This window comes from Pocillopora verrucosa, chromosome 5 (assembly GCF_036669915.1).
Source record: "Pocillopora verrucosa isolate sample1 chromosome 5, ASM3666991v2, whole genome shotgun sequence".
NCBI lineage: Eukaryota > Metazoa > Cnidaria > Anthozoa > Scleractinia > Pocilloporidae > Pocillopora > Pocillopora verrucosa.
In genome coordinates this window covers 7,192,867-7,204,971 of record NC_089316.1, presented here as the reverse complement: position 1 = coordinate 7,204,971, position 12,105 = coordinate 7,192,867, and the positions used below count along the sequence as shown (strand labels likewise).

At 35.4% G+C, this 12,105-nt stretch overlaps 1 protein-coding gene across 3 annotated transcripts in view; it reads right to left on the bottom strand.

The window, feature by feature from the left end:
- The window catches only part of LOC131770646 (uromodulin-like), a 13,020-nt gene extending 1,478 nt beyond the window's left edge, over window positions 1–11,542 (bottom strand). Inside the window, exons 1-10 of one of the 3 annotated variants that reach the window (XM_066166780.1) lie at window positions 11,436–11,542; window positions 9,697–9,794; window positions 4,979–5,076; window positions 3,785–4,243; window positions 3,140–3,275; window positions 2,569–2,834; window positions 2,286–2,403; window positions 1,736–1,855; window positions 1,326–1,448; window positions 1–170 (exon numbers count right to left, since the gene is read on the bottom strand). The exon at window positions 1–170 is cut by the window's left edge and continues 1,478 nt beyond it. In XM_066166780.1, coding sequence (XP_066022877.1) covers window positions 1–170; window positions 1,326–1,448; window positions 1,736–1,855; window positions 2,286–2,403; window positions 2,569–2,834; window positions 3,140–3,209 — 867 coding nt within the window. In that variant the 5' untranslated portion in view covers window positions 3,210–3,275; window positions 3,785–4,243; window positions 4,979–5,076; window positions 9,697–9,794; window positions 11,436–11,542. Of the gene's footprint in view, window positions 171–1,325; window positions 1,449–1,735; window positions 1,856–2,285; window positions 2,404–2,568; window positions 2,835–3,139; window positions 3,276–3,784; window positions 4,555–4,978; window positions 5,077–9,696; window positions 9,795–11,435 lie in introns of those variants that run through there. The other 2 variants (XM_066166781.1, XM_066166782.1) reach the window with 2 other exon arrangements.
- Between the last annotated feature and the right edge of the window lie 563 nt (window positions 11,543–12,105).

Genomic DNA, 12,105 nt, shown 5'->3' with positions numbered 1-12,105 from the left:
TTTGAATGCTGGTACACGTGTTGTTGGCATTTTTGTTCCTGCAGCTCCCACAAAACGATACCATCCTTCGTGGAGTTGTTTGTCACACAGCTCTGGGCCATTAACCGGTGTAGGGTGACTGCTCTTTCTATTGGCCTCGCTCAGTTCTTTATAATTATAACACGGATCGACTAAAGAGTAACATGATAACTATAAGATGATTGTAGTTATTAGAATAAATGGTCAAACAGTTTTTTTGTGGCGTCTTAAAATGGTAACAGTTTAGCGACCAGGACCAGAACTTTTATAATCATAACAATAATAATAATAAAAATAATAATAATAATAGTAATAATAGTAATAAACATAGTAATAATAATAATGCTGATAAGAATACCGCACTTATACTGCGCTATTGCTACCGCTCACTATCATTAATTTATTTGGCGTCACATAGAATCTAACAATTCCAAAAATTGTTTACCGCCAAAATCTCTGAGCGGGAAAGAATGCAAATTTCTTTGACGTTAGTGAGTACAGTGTCAGCCGCGATATTTTCAGAGTTCCAAATGTGTTAAAGGGGATATATCACCGCTCGCGCACGCGAAGTACGAGCCGAGAAGATTAAAAAGGTAGAAATAGGGCAAATGTCGATAGAAGATAAATGAAACTTGATGTCACAAAATTTGACACTTGTAGTCTTTCAACACTAACTTTTATTACAGAGAAAAAAAGAAAAAAAAAGAAATTGTCCGTAATAAAATCGGATGTCAACGACAACCTGAAGCGATAAAAAGTAAAAAGTCAGCCACCGTGATAGTGACGTACGATAAAAAATATATTTCCTAGCTCTTATCATGGAGCACGCACATTAACTGCATATAGAGTTTTTTTTTTGTCATTTTGTTGGACAGCACCTCGCAATATTTCAACGGGTAGTACTGCATGCTTTACAACAAAACGGAGCACAGTCGACGCTCCTCTATTTGCATTCTCGCGACAAGAGTTGTTTCCTTTACCCTCGTCAACATCTCAGTAATCACAGACGGGAAAAGGATCTCACAATTACGTAACATTTGCTGCGTGTCAGCCATTACTTTGTTGAAGATTGCAAGCTATGGCTGTTGTCAACCCTTTGCTGGATTGCGAAAACAAGAGATTTTCTCAAATATAGAAAACAAGTTATCTGTTATCACTACAAAAGTCGGGTAAGTGCCCCTCAGTCTATGTTACAAAAGTTAAAACTTGGTTTTCCACGGTATCAAAACAAAAAAAACAACAACAACAACAACATTCATTATAATAGTTAAAAGGAATCTGAAGGCTTCTGAGATTATTGATTGTACCTGCACAATTGCGTCCATCTCCAGTATAGCCAGGTTTGCATTTGCAAACGTATGATCCGTTTGTGTTGTTACAGGTAGCGTTTACTTGACATTCGCTGGGATATGTTTTGCATTCGTCAATATCTGTCAAAAAAGGGAAAAAAGAGAGAAGAATAAAAAAATCGGATTTGGTTTTCATTCAAGAGTCATGTATGTACATGTATGAAAAAAGTAAAATACTCGTTTGCTATTTTCTGGTTTCATGCGATTTTCGGGTTAGACCTGGAGGTCAAACCGTTAAATTTGAACAGCAAATACTACCTAAAGCATACGCTATAAAATGCTCTTATTTTGCCACGGGAGCACAAAACACGTTATATAAACAACGAAAGAAAGACCATGACCGCATTTGCTTGTTATTCCGAATTCACCTGTGCAATTTTGTCCATTTCCAGTATATCCAGGCTGACAATCGCATATATGTGATCCAATGGTGTTGCTGCAGTTTGCATTCTCGTGACAAGAGTCGTTTCCTTTGCACTCGTCAACGTCTATAAAATCAGAGATAAAAAAAATGGGATTTCAAAATTACGCAAAAATTGCCGTACATAAGCCATTACCGTGTTTAAGAGTGCAAGCCATGGTTGTTTTCAACCTTTTGCTGGATTGCAAGAACGCAAGACTATCGTACATGAAGAAAACAAGTTATCTATGTAAAAAGATATCACTTAATAATAAACAGCAAACAAGCAGACAAACCAAAACAAAACAAAACGAACATATACAAACGAGCGAGCGAAGAAAACAATACACACGCTCAATAAACTATAGTAAGAAATTTACGTTTGAAAAGATTTAGCACAATATACAATAAGACAAATTCACGCCTCTTTCAACAACTAAAGAACAGTTGTCATACCAGCATTGGAAATCAGAAGAAATCTCATATATGTCATTTCAAGTATTGACTCAGACTCTTACCCCTTTCACATAGTTCTCCCTCGAATCCAGGAGGACACATGCATCGATATCCCTTGAGTGTAAATCCAGCTAGGCAAGTTGCGTTATTTTGGCACTGGGAACTCTCGTCACAGGCGTTCTGAAGAAGAAAAAAACAATGAAAAGACAAAAGAAAGAAAGAGGGATTGATTGAAGAAGAAACTAAATACCGAATGATCGAATACACGAACATTTGCATAAATATTTGTACTTCTTTTTATATTATTCAAAAGCGACAATTTCGAAAAATCGATTTGTAACTCACCTTCGAGCCACGATAATAAAAATTGGCATCAGTTATCAAGTCACTGTCATATTTCAGATGCGTGGCGTTATTAATTTCACAGATGTGAACTGCTCCATTACTGTTAGGATCTTTTTTGAAGTTAACACTGACACAATTGTCGTTCAGGTAGCAAAATAGTTCACAATCATCCAAGTTCTTGACGCGTTCCTTTTCAGTAACATGGTTTACCAGTCGTCTTTCAGCAAAGAAGTAGTAGTCCGGAAACACCATTGCGCGCTCTCGCTCTAAAATAGACAAATTGAAATATGATTACAAGACATACTTTTCCGTCGCAAAAAAAAATTAATTTTGAGTAAAAAAATTCTCGGATCTCACCAAAGTATGATAGCAAATACGTCGAAAACGTAAGTTAAACAAGACATTTGATGAGAAGAATCAGGTTTTAGTTTTGTCATAACGACACGTTATAAGCTTAGTGCATCAGCTGTCGTGAATCAGCAAAATGGTAATGGAGAATGATGGAAAATAAGATAGCACGGGCTAACGTATGAATATAGGGATAGAAAATGATTCACATTTTGCAACTCACCTTTACCAAACGTCAAGTAAGTCATCGATGAAGTCCAGACTGCGAATATTAGAAACGCTGAAAACTCCATACTTTCTCAAGACAATAGAGCACAATATTGATGCTTTAAGTATGCTATCAATTTCGTGTCGACCACCTGCATTTAATAGTGGATTAAGTAATGGAAACAGACCTATTAGTATTGGAAATGGGATTTTAACAAAGATAACAGCAGTCAGTCCTGCCCCTGCAAATAACATACGTGGGTAAACGTTTTAATGTCTGCGAATGAACACATTTTCAATGTCTCCCTTTGTGCCAGTTAGAAACACTTTGGTTTTGAGGGGGACGATTGTATCGGTGTTCATCTATAGATTTCAAAAAGTGACTTTGCTACACAAATTTCCATAACATTGATTTTCCTTCATTTCCAAAAAGCATGAATTCTTTATCTAGACTATACCTTGAAATAAATCTGTAATTATAAAATAAGCCACGTTCTCGGATGAATGGATGGATGGATTGGGAGTCTCTTGTTCCAATTCGACGAAATGATTAAGGGAAACTAATTTTTGAATTTCGAATATCATGTTTGTAGTTGTTAAGTTGTACCACCCACTTCACTACATTGAGCAAAATACTTTATAGTTTGACTCTCCTTCTTACTTGAAATAATACAGGTATGCAGTAATTAGAAGTCCTAAGTAATTAGTCACTTTATCCTCATACATTATCTGCAAAATGAATTAATGATGAGTTCAAATATGCTCTTTAGTTTGAACAAACAATGAATCTTCCGTAAACAGTGAATATTAACCAACAGAAATTTCATAAATTTTCTGAGCAACTTACGACCTAGGTCTCCATACATCAGGATTGAATTAAGAGTGTCGAGGCAGAACCCGTCAGACACCTTATATCACTTGAGCACGACCCAGTGTAGACAGCTGCTGCACTTAATCCAGAGCCTTAGCGAGACGACACTTTGAGTGTTGTTTTAGGCGCCACTTCCATCTCAAGGATAATAGCAAATAGATATTTGAAAAAGGTGTGCCGTAATGTATGATTGGATTCAGCCAAACCATCCAGTATCGGATCTGGCTTCCAAGGCCTTCATTGGAAGACCTTTTAAATTACAAAACATATTCAGATTTTCCTCCGTTAGATAAAATTGGTGCAGACTTAAGGTTAGCGAGATCTGTAAGCTAGAATTTGGTTGCCAACTCATTTTTCTGATTGGGAGTCATGCAAATAAACTTCCATATTTTTTCAAGGTTCTTCTAGTTCAAAATTATCACTTTTGTCATGATATGAACAGAATTCAAACGAGCTGCATATCAGTGTAAGTTAGGGATAGGACAAAACAATTTGTGAAAGGAAATCTTTATAAGTACAGAAAAAAATAACCATATTTTTTGGCAAGTTAAATATTTCAAATGAAGAAGATTTTTTATCATCAACTATATTTTTCTTTACCGAAAATTGAACCCAAACAGCGGGTTTTGTCACTGCATTAATACCTCTCTCATCGCTTTATGGAATTTCCTGTCGTTTGAGTTTCACAATTGAGCTTGGAACCGCCAGCACTGACTTTTCATAATTTGGCACTTTTCTCTATTTACGGTAATGATGCAACTACAATTTCGAGAAGGGGTGTCATTATAAACATGAACAAATATCGCTGAGAAAAGGTTCAAGAAGTAAACCTACTGTAGGAAACTAAAATTAAGGATAATGATCTTGTTTATTTCAAATAGCTGAATCTGTTTTTTCGCCAAAAGTTTATTATACCCCCATTTGGAAGCTCGGTAAATTTCATTTTCGTTTTATTTCAACCACACAGATATAATCATTTCTTACCTTCAAAGATCCATCGTTCTTTGGTGCCCAACTTTAGTGTTATTGAGCCAAATGTGTTTTCTTTTAATACTGTCTGGTAGCTATGGTTACGATAGAAACTGTTGGTTGCAAGTCAAGATGAACATTAATATTAGAAATGAACTTCTTTCTTCCTGTTAAGGCTCTTTGCACATAAAGCTAAACTAGTAAAATAATACTAGGAGAAAATTTTAACCTAAAGCAACAGATTGACTTGAGTCATGCATCTTGGACTACAAATTGTCGTTATTAATTCCTTGAAAATGTCGCCTGTGGTCAGGTGCCCAAGGCGTTATAATTATGTAATGGCTGACCCCCATAAAATCCTATTGTGCTCCCTCTTCATTACATTGGCGAGTTTAGTCGAAGAAGGTAATTAAGTCTCTTGTACGGTCCAAGCTTCTTAGGAAAATGGGGGCGAGGTACCAGGGTATCCTTCAAAGAAGATCATCCCTGGTCAAAGTTTATGAGTTATTAAGCACCTAAATGATCGAATGCACGAAATGACACATATTTGACAAAGTCAAGCACCAGTTTCAACAGTTGCTTGACTATTGAGGGTTTATTTAAGAAATGTATTAGTGAAGAGGTTCCCTGTGGCTTTTTTCTTCGAACGGTTATCGAGAACGGAGGAAATTTGTGCGAATTGAAGCCGAAAAAAACGTTCTTGTCTTGCATCAATGGGCAGATTTATTTCCGTTTTCGAAGTTTCGAAACGTTCAAACCCAAAATAACATTTTAAAATTTTTACTTTTGTTAGCCAACGTAGGTTGTTAGAATTGCTTAGCTATGGTGAATATAATCATCTCTATATTTCCGCTACCTGTTTTCTTAAAACAACTCGTTAATCTGTCATCGTTTTCAGTCATTCATTTTTTGTTTCTTATTTCGAAAAAAACGTCCGACTACATCATTTTTCAGAAGTTGAAAAATATTGATTACTGCTACATCGTTTTAAAAACACTGAATAATTTAAACTTTAATAATTTCAGTTTAGGAGATCCTTGTTGTGAGATTAGTTTTGGAAAAACAAAAAGTTTGAAAATTGCACGAAGCTTCTGTACAAAAGTTTTTTAAGGATCATCTCAATCAAGCTATTTGTTATTTGGCAAGTTTAAAAGCCTACACTTCAAAAATTAACTCTTAGGAGACCCTTTTCAATTCCACAAAATGGCTAAAATCTTATGAGACCGGCTACCCTTTTTTTTGTAAACAATGTCTTAAAACCAGAAAGAGTGGTTTGTTCCAAATGCCAGCATTGTTCGTCTATAAAAATGACTTCGCTTAAGTTGGCTAAGAGCGGCCAATTTTTCTTCCATGCAAATCAGCGAATTCCCATCTGCGAAACAACAACGAAATATTTTTGATGGAATTGATTACCCGTCCATGTAAATATGAGCTGAGCCTTAGGATTGATGTGGTTTTGAATGAAGCAATTCTTCACCGTAGCAGTTCTTTTTTTTTTTTGTAACAAAATACTTCTGCAAATTTCCGATTTGGCGCATTATAATAACACATCCTTGCTAAATACCATTGATGTCTACAAAACAAGTTTACAAGACTAAGGTTCCTTCCCTTTAAAATCACGCTTGTTAGGCTCAAGTTTTTAGTCTTGTCATACGACACTTTATAAGCTCAGTGCTTCAACTGTTGTCAACCATCGAAATAGAAATAAAGTATGATGGGAAATAAGATAAGACGGGAATAGAAAACGATTCGTAGTTTCCGTTTAAGACAACAATATTATAAACATATACTTAAGAACATTAGGTGAACATGCCTAGATAATGCAGTCACATAAAAAGCCAAGTTCCCTTGAGTTTCTGAGAATCCATAGATTCAGCATTTCTTTTTTTGTTTTGTTTTTGTTTTTGTTTCTGTTTTTTTTTTTTTTCACTGTCAGGGGAAAACCCCTGACAAGATTGACTGAAGCGTCGATAATTGACGAAAAGAAAATTCTCATAAAATATGGTAATCGGTGTGAAGGAACAGACAGGTTGGCGTAAACTTATCTGCCGAAAAAGACGTTAACCCTGCACTCGCACAGTTCGCTTTCATTTTCCAAAAACATGAATTCTTAATTTAGACTTTATCTTGAAATAAATCTGAAATTGTAAAATAAGTCGCGTTCTTTGATGGATTGTGAGTCTCTTGTTCTAATTCGACGAAATTAATAAGAGAAACTCTTTTTTGAATTTCGAATATCCTGTTTGTAGTTGTTAGGCTGTACCACCCACTTCACTACATCGAACAAAATATATTCTCGTTTTGCCCTGCTAATTATTCGAAATAATACAGGAACGCAAAAAACTAAAACAATTTAAAGTCCAAATTGATAAGTCATTTTATCTTCCCTCACATTCATTAACGTCAAAATCAATATATGATGAGTTCTAAGAAGCTCTTTAGATTGAACAAACAGAAAATCTCTCGTAAACGCCTGATCTTAAAATACAGAAATTCAATAAATTTGCCGAGAAAATTACGACCTATGCCTCGATGCGTCAAGACGGTATGAAGACTGTCGATGGCTCATTATAATAACACACCCTTGCTAAATACCACTTATGTCAACAAAACAAGTTTACAAGACTAAGGTTCCTTCCCATAAAAATCATGTTACTTGAGTTCAGGATTTTAGTTTTGTCACAATGACCAGTTATAAGCTCAGAGCATCAACTATAGTGAATCAGCAAATAAAAATAAAGAGTGATAGGAAATAACACGAGCTGAAATGAATTATTTTTAAAACAGAAATAACACCACCTGCATTCGATAATGGTTAAGTAATAGATATCGACCCTTTTGTATCGAATATGGGATGTTAACAAAATTAATAACAGTCAGTCCAGACCCATTGAAATGATTGAAGCAAATAAAATACGTGGGCACGCGTTTGGGATATATGGAAAGACTTTGGATTTGGCGAGCTACGATTCTATCGGTGTTTACCTTCAGATTAGACTCATGGATTTTGCCACACAAATTTCCATAACCTTAACTTCAATTGCTCTATGACTATAGTCAGTGGAGTGCGTTAAAGGAAATACCATCATAAACATATTCTTGAGAACATTAGGTAAACATACTCCGTTACTGCAGTCACATAAAAAGTCAAGTTCTTTCGAGTTTCTGAGAAACAACACCTTCAAATTTACAAGATCGATCCATGGATTCAGTGTTTTTGTTTTTTGTTTTTGTTTTTTTCCTTTTTTTCCTTTTCATTATGAGGGGAAAACACCTTATAAAATTGATTGAAGCGTCAAAAATTGACAAAAAAGCAATAATCACAAAACATGGAAATAAAAATATAAAAATCTTATGTACCGACATTCCCGCTCACGAAATCATACGGATAATGGTAATCAGTGAGTAGGACCAGACAGGCTGGCGTAACCTTATCCGCCAAAAAATTTGATTATCCCTGCATTTGCACAGTTTACTTTTATTTTCCAAAAACATGAAGTCTCAATTTTGATTATATCTTGAAATAGATCAGAAATTATAAAACAAGGCACGTTCTTTAATGGATTGTGATACCACCCACCTACATCGAGCAAAATATTTTCGTGTTTGAACCTTCTACTTACTCTAAGCAATACAGGAACGCAACAAGTTAAAGATGGTTTTCCAATTTGAAGTCCTCGTTGATTAGTCATTTTATCTTCCATCCCATTTATTGACGTCAAGATTCTAATAAGCTCTTTAGTATGAAGAAACAGAAAATCTCCCCTAAAACTACTGAAATTCCATAGATTTGCCGAGCAACTTGCAACCAATGTCTCGATAAATTAAGATTGCATAAAGAGTACTAAGGCAGAACCCCTCAGATATCTTATAATGATTGAGCACAATACAGTTGTTATACTTAATCCAGAGCCTTGTTGAGACGATGCTAAGAGTGTTGTTTTAAGCGCCACCTCCACCTCGAGGATAATAGCCAATTGATATTTGGTAAAGGTGTGCCGTAATTTATGATTTGATTCAGCCAAACCATTCAGTATCGGATCTGGCCTCCAAGGCCTTCGTTGGAATACCTTCTAAATTATAAAATATTATCAGGTTTTCCTTGGTTAGATAAAACTGCTACAGACTTAACGGGACCTGTGAGCCAACAATTAGCTCCCGACTCATTTTTCCCATTAGGAGCCATACAAACCAACTACCATATTTTTCAAGGTTCTTCTATTTCAAAATTATCAATTTTGGGGGAGAAGACAAAACCATTTTTGAAAGGAAATCTTCATAATTACAGAGAGAAAAAATGGCTATAATTTTTGGCAAGTTGGATATTTCAAATGAAGAAGATTTTTGCCATTAACTCTCTATTTTTTTTACTGTAATTTGAACCCAAACAGCGGGCTTCGTCACATCATTAAATCCTCTCTCATCGCTCTTTGGAATTTCCTGTCGTCTCCAGTTTCACAATTTGTGACGAGCTCGGAACGGCCAGAACTGACTTTTTCATAATTTGGCACTTTTCTCTATTTACGGTAATGATGGAACTACAATTTCGAGAAGGGGTGTAATTATAAACTTAAAGAAATATCACTGATAAAAGGTTCAAAAAGGAATCCCGTTGTAGGAAACTAAACATTTCTGATTGATTTCAACTACACACTAGGGTGGATATCCAATTTATATCATGGAATGAAAGTCAAACTGAAGTTATCCATGCATTAAATATGATCATTTCTTACCTTTAAAGATCCAACGTTCTTTGGTGCCCAACTTTAGTGTTATTGAGCCAAACGTATTTTCTTTTATTACTGTCTGGTAGCTATGGTTACAATAGAAGCTGTTGGTTTCAAGCCAATATGATCATTAATATTAGAAATGAACTTCCCTCTTCCTGTTTGGGTTCTTTGCACCAAAATGATCTTTGCCCCTGAATGATCGAATGCACGAAATGGCATATACATGACAAAATCAAGGGCCAGTTTCAATAAACAGTTGCTAGGCTATTGAGTATTTATTAAAGGAATGTATCACTGAAGAGGTTCCTTCTGTCTCTCTTCTTCGGACGTCATCATGAGCAGGGGAAATTCATGCCAATTGAATCTTTGGTGCCCAACGTTAGTGTTATTGAACCAAACGTGTTTTCTTTTATTACTGTCTGGTAGCTATGGTTACGATAGAAGCTGTTGGTTTCAAGCCGAGATGATCATTAATATTAGAAATGAACTTCCCTCTTCCTGTTTGGGTTCTGCACCAAAATGATCTTTGCCAATAAATTATCGAATGCACGAAATGGCATACACATGACAAAATCAAGGACCAGTTTCAATAACAGTTGCTAAACTATTGAGTATTTATTAAAGGAATGTATCACTGAAGAGGTTCCTTGTGTCTCTCTTCTTCGGACGGTCATCAAGAGCAGGGGAAATTCATGCGAATTGAATCCGGAAAAAGATAAACATACTTGTCTTGCGTTAATGAGCAGATTTATATTAGTTTAGAAAACGTTTCTAACAATATAAATCTAGAATGAAAATTTTAAATTCTTACTTGCGCTAACCAATGGATATAGGTTGTTAGAGTTGCCTAGCTATGGTGAATATAATCAAGTCTTTCTTTCCGACATTTTTTTCTAAAAAGAACTCGTTTATTTTGCCATCGTTTTTAGTTATTCATTTACTTTTTATCATTTCGGAAAACGTCCACCTACATAATTTTTCTAATTTTTCTAATTTTTGAATAATAGTGATCACAGCAACAGCGTTTTAAAACACTGAATAGTGTATACTTGAATAAATTTCAGTCTAGGGTATCTTTGCTGTGAGATTAATTTTGGAAGAACAAAAAACTTTTTAAGGATCATCTGAATTAAGCTATTTGTCATTTGGCAAGTTTTAAAGCCTCCACTTCAAAAATTAGCACTTGGAAGATATTTTTCAATTCCACAAAGAGGCTAAAAGCTTATGAGACCGGCTACCCTATTTTTATAAACAATTTCTTGAAACCAGAAAAGCAGCACTGTTCGTCTATAAAAATGACTTCGCTTAAGTTAGTTAAGAGCGGCCAATTTTTCTTCCATGCAAATTATCGAATTCTCGACTGCGAAACAACAACGAAATATTTTTGATATAATTTATTACCCGTCCATGTAAATATGAGCTGAGCGTTAGGATTGAAGTCGTTTCATTATTTTGTAACAACACACTTTTTAAATTTCCACAATGGCCCATCATAGTAACACACCTTTCAATACCATTCAGTGTCTACAAAACAAGTTTACAAGTTTGAGGTTCCTTCCCTTTAAAGATCTTTTTTGTTGAGTTCAGGTTTTTAGTTTTGTCATAGCGACACGTTGTAAGCTCAGTGAATCAACTGTTGTGAATCAGCGAAATAGAAATTAAGAATGATGGGAAATAAGATTACACGGGCTAAAGTATGAACATAGGGATAGCAAATGATTTGCATTTTGCAACTCGATTACCTTTACGAAACGTCAAGTAAGTCATCGATGAAGTCCAGACTGCGAATATAAGAAACGCTGAAAATTTCATGCTTCCTCAAGACGATGGAGCTCTATATCGATTCTCTCAGTATGCTACAAATTTCGAGTGGACCACCTGCATGCAATCATGGATTAAGTAATAGAAACCGACATTTTTTATTGAAAATGGGATGTTAACAAAGTTAACAGCAGTTGGTCTAGACCCAATGAAGTTATTGAAGCAAATGATATACGTGGGCACGCATTTTAATGTCAGGGAGTAAACACGTTTTGAATTTTTTTTTTATCGTGTTTGTAATTGTTAAGCAGTACCACCCAATTCACTACATCGAGCAAAATATTCTCTCGTTTGGCCTTCTTACTAAAGAATACAGGTACAATAATTGAAAGGGGGTTTTCCTTTTTGAAGTCCTCAGTAACTTTCTCTTCCTTTGCATTCACTGACGTCAACGTTAATTAATGATGAGTTCTAATAAGCTCTCTAGTTTGAACAAACAGAAAATCTCCCGTAAAAGGGGAATCTTGAAACTTTTGAAATACCATAAATTTGCCGAGCAATTTACGACCCGATAAACTAGGATTGCTGAAAGTGTCGAGGCAGAACCCATCAGATACCTTATAATGATTGAGCACGATCCAGTGTAGACAG